The sequence below is a fragment of the Lactuca sativa genome, chromosome 3, assembly GCF_002870075.4.
Source record: "Lactuca sativa cultivar Salinas chromosome 3, Lsat_Salinas_v11, whole genome shotgun sequence".
Taxonomy (NCBI): Eukaryota; Viridiplantae; Streptophyta; class Magnoliopsida; order Asterales; family Asteraceae; genus Lactuca; species Lactuca sativa.
In genome coordinates, this window is record NC_056625.2 from 28372574 (window position 1) to 28390738 (window position 18165).

General features: G+C 33.9%; 2 protein-coding genes across 4 annotated transcripts; one reads left to right on the plus strand and one right to left on the minus strand.

Moving 5' to 3' along the window:
- The first annotated feature begins 3618 nt into the window (after positions 1-3618).
- On the plus strand, positions 3619-9992 carry LOC111898498 (cyclin-T1-3). Of its 3 annotated transcripts, none has more exons than XM_023894396.2 (7): positions 3619-3774; positions 4647-4968; positions 6444-6525; positions 8066-8200; positions 8385-8560; positions 8645-8817; positions 8893-9992. In XM_023894396.2, exons 2-7 carry the CDS (start codon positions 4736-4738, stop codon positions 9744-9746), a joined length of 1653 nt encoding a protein of 550 aa, XP_023750164.1. In that variant the 5' UTR covers positions 3619-3774; positions 4647-4735; the 3' UTR covers positions 9747-9992. The 3 variants fall into 3 exon arrangements, with proteins under 3 accessions (XP_023750164.1, XP_023750166.1, XP_052625159.1); XM_023894398.2 differs by having other exon boundaries at positions 8666-8817; XM_052769199.1 differs by lacking the exon at positions 3619-3774 and adding an exon at positions 3918-3940.
- Positions 9993-12853: 2861 nt separating this feature from the next.
- On the minus strand, positions 12854-15829 carry LOC111898499 (myb family transcription factor PHL11). Its single transcript, XM_023894399.3, has 6 exons — positions 15270-15829; positions 14664-14740; positions 14287-14350; positions 14122-14197; positions 13953-14022; positions 12854-13445 (listed from the first exon to the last, which is right to left on the minus strand). The coding sequence occupies exons 1-6, from the start codon at positions 15433-15435 to the stop codon at positions 13059-13061; spliced, it is 840 nt and encodes a 279-aa protein (XP_023750167.1). The 5' UTR covers positions 15436-15829; the 3' UTR covers positions 12854-13058.
- Positions 15830-18165: the final 2336 nt, after the last annotated feature.

The following is an 18165-nucleotide window of genomic DNA, read 5'->3' on the forward strand; positions in this document are numbered from 1 at the left end:
GCTCCATGGATTTTAACCTCCATGGAGTATCCATGGGTCACCCCATGGACTTAGTCCAACATAAGGAATCTTGGATCACAAGCCCACATATATAAGAATGGATGATTTACACAATCAACCCATATATTTAATCAGTCTTCTTTTGATCACTTAATTAATCCTAGATTAATTCTTGATCAATACTAATTACATAAACTTATTAATATATCAGAACTTATAATATATTAACAAACCTTAAGTGTTATTTCTCTCATTATAGTCTATCCAAATGCATGATGCCATGCAACCCAAATGGACCATGTCGGGTCGGGTTAAGTCTCACCAATTATAGTTATGGACTAGACATTAATCCAACATATACTTCATAAATAGAACACAAACATGCATGTAAGAGTATTACCCAAAGGTTAAAAGTTTTATCCATCATATATTAGATCTAGGATCTTTGTGTAAAGTTATCGTCCAAGATGTATTTTGTTTGCTTGTCATGTAACCTCCCACGAAATGTAAAATGAGTGAAAATTAGGAGAAAAGGGGGTATGAACTCACCTTTTGTGCTTTTCCTAGAAGATGACAAGAAATGGTGAGAAAGATGAGGTAGGAATCGAGCTTTGGAAGACAACACCTTCTTGATCTTCAAGATCTTGCCTAGGGTTTTTGGTTTCAAGAGTGAAAATGAGACAATCAAAAGATGATGGTAGGGAGAAGATAGAAATCTCAAAAATACGAAGAGGACTTACCAAAAATCATTGCTAACACTTGCCAAAAAGCTTGGATAACTAGAGTTATTGGATAGAAGTGAATGTTGTAAAATGAAAGGTGGAGAGGGGAGGTAGTGACTGAGTTTTATAGGAGAAGATGGTGGTGCCTTTTGATTAAAATAATCAAGGTATGGTTCCTTGATTATTAAAATGAAGTATGGTGTTTTGAATTAAAAATCCATGGTAAGGCTTTTTCATTAAAATAATGAAGCATGGTCTTGTGAATATTTAATTCAAGGCATGACCTTTTTGATTTTTTATAAGAATATCATGATTATGTTGGGATATGGTGGATTATGTAGGAAAAGAAGAGGCAAAATTTGTCTTCTTATAGTTTTTATAAAAACCTAGACCTTTTTATTAAGGTTTGTCATTTTTATAAAAGTGTGGTGGGATTTGAGAAATTGGTAAGGTTTAATAACTAATAAAAATACCGTTATTTAATATTATTAACAATAATATTAACACCTTATAATTAAGTTGGTTTTCTCAAATTCGTTGTATAAAATGTGAGCGTTAAACGTGATAACATTTCGTTTTCTTGATGTATGACCTTTTTTTTCCAGAATAACCACCAGAGTTCAACTAAATACTAGGTCATATGATGTTTAAAACATGTTTATGGATTTGTGAACAAGTAAACCTCGTGTTATGAACATTACCCAATTATCGATAATATTTGTGTGTTTTATCAAATTACTACATTACTATAGTTTACTGATCACAATAAAAGCGTTTATTCGATAATGGATTTCAAAATAGCATGCGTAGCATTATAATATTTGATAATTCATTAGGGATGTTATGAAAATCACATTTCGCCTTTTTGACCTAATATACACACAATTGACTTTTGTTGACCCTTGTTGACTTTTGTTGACCAAAATTGACGGTTGTCACAAAGAGTAAGATGTATAGTTGCTTTCGGTGAGAGTGCAGTTCAATTTCTTAAGCCCCGATGATTGAAATCTTAAATACCCAAATGAAACAAAGAAAGAACAAGGGTAGGTGAACCAAAAATTGAAGTCTAAATGAGAGATGGATTGCTGAATCGAAACCACAGACGAGACTATTTCGTTTCCCTTATTTACTGCTTCTATTAAAGATGGATACAAATATGTTTATTTGTTAGTGTATTTGACAGGTGCAACTTCAGTTGAAATTTCCATCTCAGCAAGATTACCCAAATTAGATTTGGGTTTCATTATTCTTCGTTATCGTCTGGTCCATTTGCTTTGACTTAGCCACCTGTAATTTGGGTGATGAGTTTTTCTTTGATTTTAGGTGATAAAAAGGTGCAAGATGAGTGTTTGTGTTTTTCTAGGAAGAAGATGTGTGTGAGAGAGAGAGAGAGATGAATACTTTACTTTTGTTTTATTATTATTTTCTTTAATTGCTATAATAAAAGAAAAATAGAAAATTAAATAACAATGGGTAAAGTTGTCTTTATCAAAAATTCAAACCAAATTAGACCTAGTTCGCAACAAAATGAAAAGTTTGGACTTCTGGTGCTAGTCCAAACTTTTTTGGACCAAAGTGACAATTTTCAGCTAACCACAATGACCATTCGTGCATTTTTGTCTAACTTATATATTAATCATATAGTGTCTCATGGTTTATCTTTGAGTGTAATAGATAATTTTTACCAAATTTTATGGTTGCTACTTTTATGAAATCAAAGCACTGCATTTACCAAATATCATAGATATTTTCATGGTTGAGGATCAAGATTTACCATGATTAAACCCTATGCTACCGAACGAGCTTGAAGTAACAAACCAAACCGAATTTTAGAATTTGAATTTGGGTTTTGTTCGGTTCATGTAATTTTTAAGTTAACACATCTTAGTTCGGTTCTGTATTATATTTATCTAAATATTTAATTTAAAGTGGATTGAAATCAAATATAGTTCAATACATATCGATGGAAGGCAAACGAACAATAAGCTGCGCCGCTAGCCATTTCTGGATGACAAAACTAATTCTTTTGAAAACAACATATGTGGATCTAGGAAATATAACATTAGAATGCATGACTCGTTGGACTCTGTTGAGGAGCTCCACCACCTCTGGCGCGAGAAAACCAAATGTATTAAATGCAAAAGGTACAAACACATGTTGATTTTGCCACTCTGCACGCATCGGCTTTCAAAGCGGCATGCCCAGCTGTGAAACCCTTGCTTCTCAAACCGACGAGAGGAGAGACCCCAGTAAGATCCACACAAGCGTGCTTCCCTCCTATCCATCCAAATACCAAAATGTCAGCCGACCTGAGTGTGGATCTTCCATCCTTCGGGTCCATAAAAAAGTTCACTTGCGCTTCTTTATTCACATAAATACCAGCACACCAACAAACATCAAAGAGAACATCTATAACCACATCATGTCGGTACTTGAAACCAGAGAACTCTCTACAATGAACCGCATGTTTCCCAAAAGTGTCCAAGCATGCCTTACGACAAACTGAGCATATCTCGTCAATTGGAAATAGATGAATTATGAGGAGGTAACAAATGATAGTTCGGTACTCCACATGAGACATATGTTGACCGAGACCATCAGTAGAGATATTTAATTTATAAACCGTAAATTATAATATTCTTCTAAAACCCAATTAAACCAACTTAAATTCAAATTTCAATTTAGGTTAAAAAATTCAAAAAAAAAAAACAAATAAAAAAAACCGAGCATAGAAAATGTAAAAAAGGAACTAGGTTGGTGAAAATGGCAACTAATAAAACCCAAGGGACGTCGGGTTTAGCAAATATTGCCCCGCTCCCCTTTACGCTGGTTTACCTTGGGTAAGCGTAACATATCACCGACCCAATTCAACATCTCTTTTATTTGTTTTGTGTAAATAATGAAAAAATCTTCAAGTCTCACTTGAAAACACGATTTCACACTCTCTCTCATCCCATCGTCTCTGGAACAAACGAGAAGCGCAGCCTCAACAACGACGACAAACGCTAAACACCACCGCCATTTTGCTGGGCGATTCCTCTGCTAGTCGCCGGTAATTTCTCATTGCGCTTGCTTTATCTCATCCCTTTGTCTTGCTGTTTTGTGTTTGTGCCCTAATATTTTTCGCTATAGATTAAATCCTTTTCTTTCTTAGCACGGCTAGGATTAGGGCACGGAAAATTCCATATTTTGCGTGATCTTGATTTATAATTTAAATGGTAAGCCTTTAAACTTGAGAGAATTCGATGTTGTAAAAGAATTTTTCTCTTTCTTTCTTTCTTAAAGTCGTGTTATTTTTTTTATCATCAACATAGAAATAGGGTTTGCTTCCTTTTTAATACCTGTCAGCAGTTCAGCTCGAGTTTTTTTGCATCATATGACAGAAAATCAAGTGGTACGAACTACTTTGTAGATTGATAATATCAATGGCTCCTGTTAAAGTCTATCTGTATAAATCGCAGACCCTTAAGAGGCCCCTTTGTTATGCGAAATTTATCAGATTTGATTGCTTAGAGAACCCTGCTCTTGTAGGTTATTGTCTTGTACATGAAAGCATACATATCCTTTCTTGATGAGCAAGTCTTTTTAACGTCTTCTTGATTGAACTTTAACCGGTGAAGGTTGCTAGTGGTTCCAGCTAACTATGTATATTCGGTTGCATTATAGGTGATTATGTTTTGTAATTATGTTTTACAGTAGAAGTTTCAACATAAAAGGTGGAAAGAGTTCAAGTGTGTGCTTATATGATTTACGAGCTATTCAATACAAAACTGATTCATTTAACCATTTTGTATTGCCTCTTTGTTTTTCACTTAATTTTGTTGTTACACCATGTCTTAAGGTAAACTAGGGATAACCTATGTTGTTCAGAAGACACCAAGGATGTTAATTCCTCTTAATTGGTATGTATTGCATACTGTGCAGGTAGCAGATGTCTGTTTAATGCATCTGTGAAGTAGGGGGAGTGGAGGTTCTTTGTTTGAAAAAATTGGTGGAGAGTGCAGGAGACAACAATGACTGCTTTGTTGTCAAGTGATCCTATGCAGTTTGGAATGTTTGATAGTGGTCCGTATAGGAATGCTGATGATAGTAAGGCGGAAGAAAATGGTGGCAGGTGGTATTTTTCACGTAAAGAAATCGAGGAAAACTCCCCATCAAGACCAGATGGCATTGATTTGAAGAAGGAAACTTACCTACGTAAATCATATTGCACATTCTTGCAAGACTTGGGTATGCGTCTCAAAGTGTAAGCTCCTTTATCTCTCATCTTATTTCTGATTACTGCATTCAGTATTTTGTTCAACATTGTTCTATCACATGCATCCTTCTTTATGCAACTTCCATCTTCCTCTCATGTGCCTTTTTCTTCCAACTTCATTCTCAAAGTAATCCAACCTAACACAATGTCACTGGGGAAAAAAACATACATCATGGCACCCCACCCAGAGTCTCACAGATTATCTCTTCCAAAATCAAAGTGATAATTTGTTATGGCTGTTTTAGGCCTCCAATCATTCTCTCCCATAGTTTCATGGTATGACCAAGTAACTTTTTACCTCAATAGTTGTTGCAACTTTCTACATTTGTTCTTGCAAGTTAGCATCACAGTTCTAAGTCTGCATTTCTTTGGGATCTTGGGAGTCTTTAAGATGATGTTAAAGAGGTTCATCAACCGTTGCACTTCCACCTTCTCAAGGCACTGCTACACACAAATAGGGATTTGGTGTAACACTTCACATGAAGTTATTTTCTGGCCACAATCACATCATCATTTCTCCTTGCAACATACAAAAAGCACCAAAAATGCATACTGTTTAAATGGCCAGTAAAGCTTCAGTCATTTGTTTTCAATGGTTGTATTCTGTCATTTGAGTAGGATGAGTTCTATACGTGCATAGAAGTCCTTTTATATAATATAATATTTATGGGGGTATTTTGGTTAAAGTAACCCGTATGGTGTAAGAGTTTGTGGTTGTAAAGTGTTCTTGGATCATCAAATTAACAGCTACATTCTCAAAGTCATGTCTTTATTGTTATCATGGTATTGGCTTTGATTTCTCGGTGATCCATTTTGCAGTATTTGAATATGAGCGATGTCTTAGTGTCTAAAAGTGCATTTATCAGCTGAATGAACTCAACAATTGCTGATTTCTTGTTTGCAATTCGTATGGGATTCTTCAGTGAAGTTCAATAATATCATATATTTTACCATGTGCATATGCTAGGTGATTGCAACTAGACCTCTTATAATTAAGTTTTTTACATTTGAGAGACCAAAGTTTTATTTCTCAGAGAGATTTAAAACATGAAATTCACATCTGGGCCCCTCTCATCTCATGTGCATATTGTTTATGGAATCTGAAGGATATTACTACATGAAATTCACATCTGGGCCCTTCTCATCTCATGTGCATATTGTTTATGGAATCTGAAGGATATTACTACTATAATTAGACTCTTTTGATTTTTTTGGTTTTATTTTAGTATATAACCCCTCCCCCCTCCCCTACCCAAACAAAAAAGAAAAAAGAAAAAAAAAGAGTATCAGTTTTGAGGAATGATACTCTGGAAATGATTTGATGATGATATATTTTGTTAAACTGATTAGTTTGTAATAAGACAAACACTTATGAGCTTGGACTGATCTTTGCTTTGTAATTGCCTAATTGGTAGGTATGAAGTTGTTGTGTTGTGGTCTTATATTGATTTTGGTTGTTACAGGCCCCAGGTAACGATTGCTACAGCTATAATCTTTTGTCACCGTTTCTTTCTCCGTCAGTCACATGCAAAGAATGACAGGAGGGTCAGTGCTACCTCTTTTCTTTTCCTTATCATCTATTTATTTTCAATGGATTTTGTTTTAATTTGTGTGTTAAAAGTTCATCTTTCGCAAAATTCTGACATCTAATTGTTTACAATGCTCTGGGAATATAAAATATAAATAGGTATCAGGAGCATTAGATGATCTCTTTGCTTTTAAGTTTTTTTCTTTTTTTCAATACTTATGCGAGCCAAAACTCACCCTTCCCAAAAGTGAAAAACAAAGTAACACAGACAATCATAGGAGCTGCTAGAGCTTTTTATACTTTAGGCAAGATTGTAAAAGTTGTTAAGCGCTAACTGGGGATTATATATTTGGGTGGGGACCCTAAATTTTAAAGGAATATATTTGAAAGAAAATTAAAATCTACCAATATCCTAAGAAGTGTTTATTTATTTAAGTCACCAATCATCATACCATGAGTTCATAATGAGTTTAATAAACTAAAAAAAAAAAATCATCCGACTTTCCATTAGTTTGACTTGACCGAGTCCGATTACCACTAATCCTACTCAGTAACAGGTCACTGAGGCCGATTTTCACAGCGCTGACTTTAGGCACTAGCTTTCATAGATGTGTATGTATGTTTCATAGATAAAATTTTTTACACATGTAATATGTGTAGCTTAGTTTCTCTTGCAAATCGTCAACTGCTAGGTTTACAACAGTTTAAATTTTGTCAGCACATCTTATATATTTGGTGTAGATGTGTATATAAAAAATAGGTTTTTAAAACACTCTCTCACACACACACAAATAACAAAAGAAGTTGGTAAAGGATTTTTCACATGGGTATCAACTGCCTGCATTACAATTTATATTGGTGGGTAAATGCACACTGTAGCAGTATATTTTAGATGAAAAAAATTCATTTTAGTTGATGTACTTTACGCAAAATAGTGACATTTATTTTAGGACCAATTTTCATATGCATTTTTTCTAAAGCAGAGCCTTTTTAAGCTGGTTTGACCATAAGAATTGATACATTAATATTTAACATACATAAACCATTATTAATGAATGAAAATTTGAAGTATGCTGCTATATTGCGTAAACAGTGTAATATCATTTTGAACCAGATGGAAATAGGAAGGAATATAGTTAACTATGTTGAAGATAACATTGTTAGAATTTTATGATAAATACGTAATTTCAAAGTAAAAGGGATCCAATATAAAAGACCAGAAGGGCTCAATATCAAAATGAAGACTGAAGAGGAGTATGTTGAAATTTCTATAGCCCTTGCTTGGTGTTTCTTTCTGTATAGATAACAACGTCTAACAGAAGCAAATAACACAAACACATATAATAACTAATAAGCAAAGCAATTAACACATCTAACAACTGCATTGCAAAGCCACGTACAGTTTGAGAAAAGAATTATGCTATTTATTAATTATTGCCTTCCATCAAAACAGAAGCAAATAACACATCACAGTTGCAACTTTCTTTTCTTTATGTTAATAAAATTGTGATGGGATGTGTTGACTAATTACTAATATGGTAAAAGATTACATTGCAGACAGTTGCAACTGTCTGTATGTTTCTTGCAGGCAAGGTTGAAGAAACTCCTCGGCCTTTGAAAGATGTTATCCTTGTTTCTTATGAGATTAATAACAAAAAGGATCCCGAGGCAATACAAAGAATCAAACAGAAGGTACCATCATTTATTTCTATTCCCTATTCCTTTTCTTCTAATCTAAGCTGCCTTTTAAACTCTTCAAGAGTTGAAGTGTGTATATTATCTATTCTATCCTCATAAGATCTTGTCGTGTACCTGAGTTGAATGTGATGATAAATAACAGTAGAGTGATTTTGAAGTGTGTTGCAATGCAATGCAGGAAGTGTATGAACAACAAAAGGAACTAATTTTATTGGGAGAACGTGTTGTTCTTGCAACTCTGGGTTTTGATTTTAACGTGCATCACCCGTATAAACCACTAGTAGAGGCAATAAAGAAGTTCAAGGTTGCCCAAAATGCCCTTGCTCAAGTTGCATGGAATTTTGTGAACGATGGGTAGGCATGCTGTGTATGTTGTGATTGTGTATTTATCATCCTTTTGGATCGATCATTTTTTCCATTCATTTTGACATGCAAAAGAGGTGGCATGCAAATATGCAGGCTCCGGACATCTCTGTGCTTGCAATTTAAGCCCCATCACATCGCAGCTGGTGCCATTTTCCTAGCCGCCAAGTTCCTCAAAGTCAAACTCCCTTCCGACGGTGAGAAAGTCTGGTGGCAGGAGTTCGATGTCACCCCCCGCCAGTTAGAAGGTCCGTGTCCCTGTCTTTTTTTTTTTTTTCCAATTCTACCCTTATAAATATTCATCATTCATCATTTTTTTTCAGAGGTGAGCAACCAAATGTTGGAACTGTACGAACAAAACAGAGTGGCGCCAGCTCAGACGAGTGAAGTGGTTGACGGGAGTACAGGTGGCGGGGTGAATCAAAAGGGGGCCGCCACACGAGCTGTTGGCATGGACGAAGAACATGAACATGGAGCAAACAGAAGCAGCTCAAACCCTACATCGTCACGTCCCCCGCCCGATCAGGATGGCCCACCAAGAACCTCCGAAGTCAATGAAAGTCAACATGGAGGTGATGATGTTAACCACAGGGAAGATGGTTCCGAAGGGCATGAGGGAAGTCGTAAAGAGAAAGAGAAAGAGAAATATTACAAAGGGCAGTCGCCACAGGATGCCATCAAAAAGATTGATAAGGATAAGGTGAAGGCGGCGCTTGAGAAACGGAGGAAGGCGCGTGGTGGGGACGTGACACGTAGGACCGATTTCATGGATGAAGATGATTTGATTGAGAGGGAGTTGGAAGATGGGATTGAGTTGGCTGCTGAATCAGAGAAAAGGAAACATAATCACAACAATAATTGGTCTAAAACATCAGCAGCAGCAGCAGGAGGAGGAGGTTCGAATGATGATGATGGTTATGATGACAACGATGATGATGATGTTGAAGATGGACAGTACCATACGTCATCCAAAGGACAGACGTCAAGGAGTCAAGAGTTTGAGGCTGTGGAAGAAGGGGAAGTCGGGGCCATGAGGAGGATGTTTGCTGATGATGATGATAATAATAATAATAATGGTCATGATCATGATCATGATGATGTAAGGTTGTCACCAAAGTCTAGTAATAGGAAAAGGAAAGGTGGTGGGAGTCCATCTGAGAAACGAAGGAGAAACTAGACAACCCAATCCAATCCCATCCAACATCTCATTTATTCTTGAATCCTGTTTCTGCTCTCTGGTATGTCGTTGCTGTATTTGTTTGACAAAACTAAATTTTGGTTTCCTTTTTCTTTCTCTTTCCTCATCGTCTTCTTCTTCTTATGGTCATGAAATGAGAAACAGACAGACCATTTACAAACTTTAATCAGCTTTCCTATATTCTCATCCATGAAAATTATAATTCAACATAATTTGCTTCTTAAATGGCACCTTATAACACTAGATTATTTTTTCATTTTTTCTTGCTTTTCTTATGGTGAACTGATATCATTATGAGTAATGTATGTAAATCATTTCATTTCATCTCCAAATCAAATGATATGTAACCTTACCTTACTATGTTTATGCCTTCTCTTTTACTGCATCAATCAATCACATGGGCTCACTAAACCTTAGCTTACTTGTGTGCTGTAAGTTAACCACATATATTGTAGGTTGTAGTTAATGTTTGTTAACTATTTGGATGAAACTGTAATCATCAATTGCTTGCTCTGACCATTATTGTGTGGCACGTAAGAATAAATCTGATGAACCTTTTTCTCTTTCGGTTTGCTGGTCTTCAGAAAATGATGTAGAGATGGCAGTGTCAGTATTTTTGATAGAGGTCTGATGATGTCTAGAATGAAGGTTAACATGATTAAACAACTAATAACACATGATTGTAAGCATATTCTTTCATTGTAGCATTTTAAATTTAATCTATATGCAATATTAATAATCTATCCTTATTTGACTAATTAATGATTTAAACTTCTCTAAAATCTCACTAGTTCATACGACCATACAATCTTTAGGATTCTTATAATATCTCCATTCATGACCATGTGCAACACAAACTTTCAATTAGGAAATAATTTCTCTTTCATCTAATTTACAAGTGGCCAACTGAGAGAAACAAATTTGGTCTCTTGTATCATACATTCATACGGGTCGGTTGTTATGTCTGTTTTATTATTTATTATTTTAACGGTATCTTTATTGTTTTTTAATGAGCAATTAGTTGCAAAAAAGTACCTATCCGGGTAGTCTTAGATCTCCAAGTCAATTTCCAAAACATATTTTTAATAGTATCGATCATAAATCGTCATTGATTAAATACAAATGAATGATTATCATGAGGCAAACATGATTGTTAATAACAAAACGACAATTGATTGGAACATCGTTGGGAAACATTTAACAAATGAATTGATAATGATAGATTATCATTACATGCTTGTTCCGTCAAAGAATCAGATGAAGTGAATTGAGATCGAAGATCTAAATTGAGAAAATGAAAGTGAATCGATGTAATCTTCGAACAAGGCAATCCAGAAAATTAAGACGACAATAATGAATCGATCCAAAATAGACAATCAAGAATGCTCAAATCACGTGAGATCTGGACTCAATCGATGGCTTAAAATAATATTATAAGCAAGCAACATATGATGTGGGTCAAATAATTGGGCTTTTAATCTAATAAACTCAATATACCAAGATCATTGGGCCGAATCATAAGTAATTGGGTTAAAAAAATAAATTTCAAATCAGATATGAACATAATGATCATGATGAACAATAGCTAGAAAACTAAGAACACGATTCCAAAAATTTAAAAAACTCAACAATTATTGAATCTTCAATTTAATTATTTAAGAATTTGTCAAATCAAGATTGTTCCTTGAACAAATCGCATAGATCTTCAAGACAAGACTATAATACCAAGTGTAAGGACATAAAACCTGGATTTGTCATGTGGAAATTAAGAATGACATAATCGACAAAATATGAATCAAATGATTTCGGATGAGGAAAGAGATTACACGAGCATAGTTACATATTCGAGTGATGTTGGAAGTCTCATATATGCCTACTATCCATAGATGTATGTCATGCTGACCAAATCACATAAATATTGTGTTTTTGTGTGACTATTCTCGTTTTTCTTCCCAAAAGACCAGTTGAGATTGATTTTTGAGTGCCAATTTAAGCTTGTCACCAGTACAACCTGAAACCGATCTAGGTTCATAAAATTGTAACGTGGGAAAATCCCCCATGAGGATCCCAGTTTTTTGTTTTGTTGGGGGTGGGGATAGTGACGGATTTTTTATACCTGACGAGGATGGCAACTGTTATGGGAAAGGAGGTAGAGATGACAATTGATGACACGACATGACAAAAATACATGACACAAAACGAAATTTGAACGAAACTAAAATTCAACCTTTTGTTCATTTTGTGTTTGTATCAAGTGTAAAAAGGACGATGTCGTGTCGTGTTGTGTTTCTATTCAAAATTCGACATGACATTGACACGATTTAACATTTGTTTGTCGTGTTTGTTGTGTTATGTACGATTAATTATTAAATAAATAAACTATGTGTTATTTTATTTTATCGTTTTCGTGTCGTATCGTGTTTGACATTTTTTAATTGGTTCGTTTTCGAGTTAAAAAAAAACATGACATCGTGTCGTGTCATGTTCGTGTTACATAACACATTGCTGTGTTGTATCATATCAGACAAAAACACGACATGATTGTCCGATTCGCCACCCCTAGATAGAGATGAGGATTTGGTTATGAGGATAGAGAATGTTATCCCCGTTAATAAAATTGTTTTTTACTTTATCAAACAAATAAGAATCAAGATCACATAGTGAAAGTACGCAGACACACAATTTTTTTATTTTATTTTATTTTATTTGTGAGTTTGATTCTCTATAATTTGTAGATGTAGGATGAAGAAAAAGATCGAAGTAAGGACACTATAGATATAAAATCAAGCTAAACACATAAATAAATAAATAATACTATTTCATTACTTTCATTCATAACAACAACAAATAACAATCCCTGAACATGATCTATATTGACGATACATCTTTGATCCAAAAAATAATAATTTGGAGTTTATCGATATATTTCTTGAAAATAAAACAAAAGATAAAACATTAATTATGGTAACAATGACGACAATGACAATCCTATTGACAATGACTTGATCTTTGTAACAACGTTATTATTGGCTCAACGACAACAAAATAATAATGCCTCTAGCTAGAATATGTTTATTAAAATAAAATTAAGAGAAACCATGATCTGAAAATACACGTTAATATTAATTATGAATCTACACATTAACTCCAAAAGTGATTTATACCACCACATGATCGATATGATGCACCCTTTGGCCTACCATGAAAAACATCCCTCTACCATATGATCACCATGGGTTTGCATCAACAAAATTTAGATGAATTATTGCACAACAAATATATCAATTCTCTCTAGTTTTGTCTCGTAAACCCAAGTGCAAGTAAATCTTGATTTGTGCCAATGAAGTCGTAGTTACCTCCTGTGTTCAAATCAAAACTGATGGACCCACCACCACCACCACCACCACCCTCCGTTTTGATCTTCATTTCTTCCTTTACTACTGTGGGCCCCTTCTTGCCATCGTGGCTAAATTTAGAAACATTCTCTTGCCTTCCTTCTCCATTTAAATTGTCCATGAGATCCGAAAGGGCTAAGTTGAAGTTGGTTAGTTCAGCTCGTGTTGCTTCAAGATTTCCAGATGAGTTCATGTCAAGTGATAGGCTTTTTTGAGCATTCTCTAAGATTCCTTGCAAGTATTTTCCTTGAGTTTCTATTCTCATTTGTAGTTTCTTCTGTACCTAATCAGTGTTTTCATTACACATGTGAAATGACTAAAACACCCTTTGATAAAGACCGAACAACAAAAAGGTACCGTGTCTAATACATACGTACAAGTTAATGCCATTAAATAGTAATTGTGATGATGGAGATAAGAGCAATATAAGGCTTAACTATTTTCTTTAATGATTAAACTGCTATATATTTTCGACCGTTTAAAAAGACCATTTTCATGGTTTGAAAATGCATAAAATAACAACATACTTTCATTAGTTTATCAATTTAGCCACTGGAATATTATGTTTTATGATTATTGCAATATATTAGAAAACAGTTACGTGGTCAAATCAATAAAATGGTGAAAATAATAGGTTGTGGTCTTTTGAATTTAATAGTAAAAATAAGCAATTAGACAACTTTCTGAAATAGGAATTTTTCCTAAAAAAGAAATCGGATTTTCATTTTCGTGAGGCATATTGTGACAGAAAATGATGCAATTTGAACTGAGGAAGGGAATTGTTATATACCTCAAACTGCTCTTGTAACCTTTTTTGTGCTTCAATCTGGCATAGCAGTGCATCTGCAATAGGTATATCTCTGTATACAAAAGGAATAATAATAAAAAAAAAGCTATTCAGATTGAGATTCTTTTAAGCTGAATTTAATATGATGGAACATATGAGAAATGATGCATACACTTGTTCGTGATTAGCTCTCAAAGAATTGGAGCTTGTGCCTGTCGAATGCAGATTGTAGTGTTCATAGGAATCACCTAAATGATCAAATAATCATGAGAAATACTGAAAAAAAAAAAAAACACGTGTGAAATCGATGAAAGATCAAAATGTGATTGATGCTCACCACTGTTTTCATTGTTGGGATCACCATTGTTTTGCTTCTTTGCCTGCTGTCCAAGTCTGTACTTCTATAAACATAAAACAAAACTCCAAAGTTTTAAAGTTTAAACAACAAATCAAACTTAATTAAATTAACTTCATGTTTGACTTTTTGAGTGTCAAACGCTGACTTTCAACTTCAAAATCCACAAGAACTGGTTTGATGTTGTAGAAGAAACTAGCGAACTAAATCTGATTATGTAAATAGTGTTGGATTTGAATCGTGTGTAAACAGAAAACGATTAGAATCCATGTCGAATTTGAATTCGTGTAGTTCAAGATTTGACTTTCCAAGTCAAGAACGTGAAGTTCTTGGGATTGAAGAAGAGTGTGAAACTCTACCTGTAAATGGCTCTTCAAATGGTATAATGTCAACCCCTTTAATCCCATCAATCTCAGCACCGATTTAGGAGTTGCTTCTGGAAAACAAACCCAATATTAGTTTCGAATCGAATCAGAATTTTCATACAAATTTCAAATCGAGAACACTTATAATACGTCGTAGTCTTCATATTATCATTCAAAAACGAATTTAACCTGCAATTCTTTTGTTGGGTTGATTATGGATATAAAGATTCTTGATCCCATGAAGACGTAATCGGAAAATTAAATTTGAAAAAAGCAGACATTTTTCACAATCTGGAAAATGGTCCATAAAGACCAAAACTTTTCAATTGTTTGAACAATCTTGGATTCTGGGCATTGGGAGACTTCTGATCAAGATTAAGAATCTCATCAAGATAAGTCAAATTCAATGAACAGAAGCCTTTGACCAAATTGGAAACTCAAAATTGAGTCATTTAGCTTTAAAAAACTTTAAAAAGTCGAATAACCCACAAGTTTAAACACTTAAACCAACCAGTTTAATCAGTTTTTATTCTCAAAAACAGAAAGATTAAGACATTATTTATGATCAAAGATTTTAAAAGAGAAAACAGAGAGACTAACTGTCAGGGCCACCAAGTTTAGTAACAGCATCAACAAATCTATCATGAAGATCAGCAGTCCATCTGAGCCTTGGCTTTGGGTCTCTTGTCATCACCACCCCGCCACTCTCAAACTCAAAACACCCACCACCACCACCACCGCCACCACCGCCGTATCTGCCGTCCATTTGAATACAACTATCACCACACCACCACTTTCTTTCACCAGTACCCACCAAAACCTCGATTATGCTCTTTTCCCAAAAATTCAACTTCTCCCACTACCAAGTTTCTTTATTTGTTTTTCAACTTTTCTTTTTTTTTTTTTTTTCTTTGTCCCCTTTGGGAATTTTGTTTATTTATGGATGGGTTCTTTCTTTTGTACAACAAAGACAGAGAGAAAGAAGCAACCACAGAATGAATTCCCCACACTCAAAAGGTAAAAGTGCTAAAAGTTTCAAAGATATATACACCGATACATCATGTGTCTATATAAATTCTTTGAGGACTTGTTGAAGTTAAATGGGAGATTATATGCTTTGGAAGACAAGAATAAATTTGGGAACCAAAGTTAACTAAACAAATGGAGCTTTCTCATGAGATATTAGAATCTTGAAAAACAATAATATCTTAAAATTAGAATTAGATTAAATTAATAATGTGTTACATGTGCAATGAAGGAGAGTTAAGACTTAAGATTATATTATTACACAATCATCTATGAGGTTTAATGATATTATCAAAAATACCCCCTACTTCCAAGAATTTCACAACTTCCACCGAATCTTGTGTGATTATCATATGGCCCTAATACCCTTTTTTCTTACTGTTTCTTTGGAATGGGTGAACCAAATTGATGTCTCATGTATAGGTTCCGAATCTTCTATTCTGGATTGCAATATCTTTCACAATTCACTATAGCTTTGAATTTTCAAAAAAGAAATTCCTTACATGTGAAAAGACTAAGATGCCCATGACTTTTATAGGACTGGATGGTTTGGTCCACACTGTTTCATTATCTTTCTTATTTGGTCCATTCATAATGTTCTTCTTTTGTTAGTAAATCTATTATGTGGTTTGGTATAATGCCAATGAATCTGACAATACCATTGGTCCATTGGTATGCCTCTATACCAATATCGAAGCACCATGCTACACACAAAACACAAGTTTTTGACAATCAAAGAAGAAAAGAACCAAACACATGTTAATGGTCCTTTTTAAGTATACTTCCAAAGCATGCACAATGTGTTACTTAGATTTTGATCTTATAGGAATGCTTGCATCAAATAGCTTAAAATTGAGGGGTTTGGAAGGGTAATTAAAGCAAATCATTACCATCATTGCCTCCGAGCTCCATCAAGTACAAAAAATGTTGGTGATTTTAGTATCACCAGTACATTTTGTGTAATTGAAACTTACTTATGAGCTGAGAGACTTCATAATTTGCATTCTAATATATGTTTGGATATGTGCGGAGTGCACGCATGTATAAGATTGAATTAGAAGCCGGTTTGACGACAAGTCGGGGGGTCTGAGGGCAACGCCTCCGGGTTTGGGGTTTCCAAAGAGGCAGCGCCCCTAGCGGGATCATTTTTTCCAATTTTGTTCAATGTTGACCATTTTCCATTTGAAACCGTATAAATATATTTTTTGTTACATTTGAAACTGTATAAATACATTTTTTTTTTCATTTAAAAACCACATTTTTATATAAATACAAAGTTTTTTTTTCATTCAAAAACATAATGTTCTACATAAATATGAAACCAAAGTAACCATAAGCTTCAAATAAGATGTAACAATTTCACGGGTTGCAAACCTGACGTCTATGCCTTGATCGACTACACGCCTCCAAACCTCCAAACTCATTTTAAAGTTGCGTATTTAATATAAAACACGGTTTATATATAACTAATTCATATTTATACATAAAATTATGGTTTGAATGTAAAAAAAATCTTATATTTATATAGATATATGGTTTTTAAATGAAAAAAATGTATCTATACGATTTAAAATGTATTAAAAAGATATTTATACGGTTTCAAATAGAAAATACAATATTGAACAAAATTGAAAAAAAATAATGTTCGATTTGGAACAAAAAAACAAAGTGTCAAAATTGAAAAAAAAAATAAAAACTTGGTGTCTTTTGTGGAAAAAAATCAATTTTGACACGTTAGTATGTTATGTCAGTATGTCATATCATCAAAACTGACTTGTCATCGTGTCACGTCAGCAAATAACCGGGTTGACCGGTCAAGTGGTTAGAATTATAAAAAATTAGAAAACAAAGTGTCAAATTTAAAAAAAAAACACAATATCAAATTAGAATTTTGATATAAACTTAATATCTTTTATGCTATTTACCCTAGTTACTTATATACTATTTTAGGTTCCATTTAAAATGGTAAATTGCAAAAGATAACAACATATTTTATTTTTGCTATCAATAAAAACACATACTATAATTTTATCCCATAGTTGCAAGTTACTTCCAATTTCTATCCATAATGACAAAATGCTTATATTTCAGTAATAATAATGTTTAACTTAGAACTTATAAAATTGTATCATATTTATTTAGCCATCATAACAGCGGATTATACTTTTTAACCTATAATGGAAAGATACATATATCTTTTTACGAATAATACTATTAATATGTAACCTGAAACTTGACAAAGTTTCAAATGACATATTGTTGTTATCAATAAATATCATACTCCTATTATCGATAAAAATATAAAAGTGCATCCCTTCAATGGTAAGAAATATAAGCACGGTGGCGGGACTATATGGGGGCATCGGGGTATTACAACATCCTCAAAAAAAATTGTATATATAAAAAAACAAATTATTTGTTAACATGTTTTATGTTATTGTTCCCCAGCTAAAAGGATCATAGCATGTTT

What these genes read in the sequence shown, in the direction of transcription:
- LOC111898499 (XM_023894399.3), bottom strand. Translation starts at nt 15,435, where the DNA reads ATGGACGGCAGATACGGCGGTGGTGGCGGTGGTGGTGGTGGTGGGTGT. An exon ending in ATTTGAAGAGCCATTTACAG is followed by an intron (nt 14,351 to 14,663) that starts GTAGAGTTTCAC and finishes TTATGTTTATAG; the next exon opens with AAGTACAGACTTGGACAGCA. An exon ending in TCCCAACAATGAAAACAGTG is followed by an intron (nt 14,198 to 14,286) that starts GTGAGCATCAAT and finishes TTGATCATTTAG; the next exon opens with GTGATTCCTATGAACACTAC.
- LOC111898498 (XM_023894396.2), top strand. Translation starts at nt 4,736, where the DNA reads ATGACTGCTTTGTTGTCAAGTGATCCTATGCAGTTTGGAATGTTTGAT. An exon ending in ATGCAAAGAATGACAGGAGG is followed by an intron (nt 6,526 to 8,065) that starts GTCAGTGCTACC and finishes ATTACATTGCAG; the next exon opens with ACAGTTGCAACTGTCTGTAT. An exon ending in CACCCCCCGCCAGTTAGAAG is followed by an intron (nt 8,818 to 8,892) that starts GTCCGTGTCCCT and finishes ATTTTTTTTCAG; the next exon opens with AGGTGAGCAACCAAATGTTG.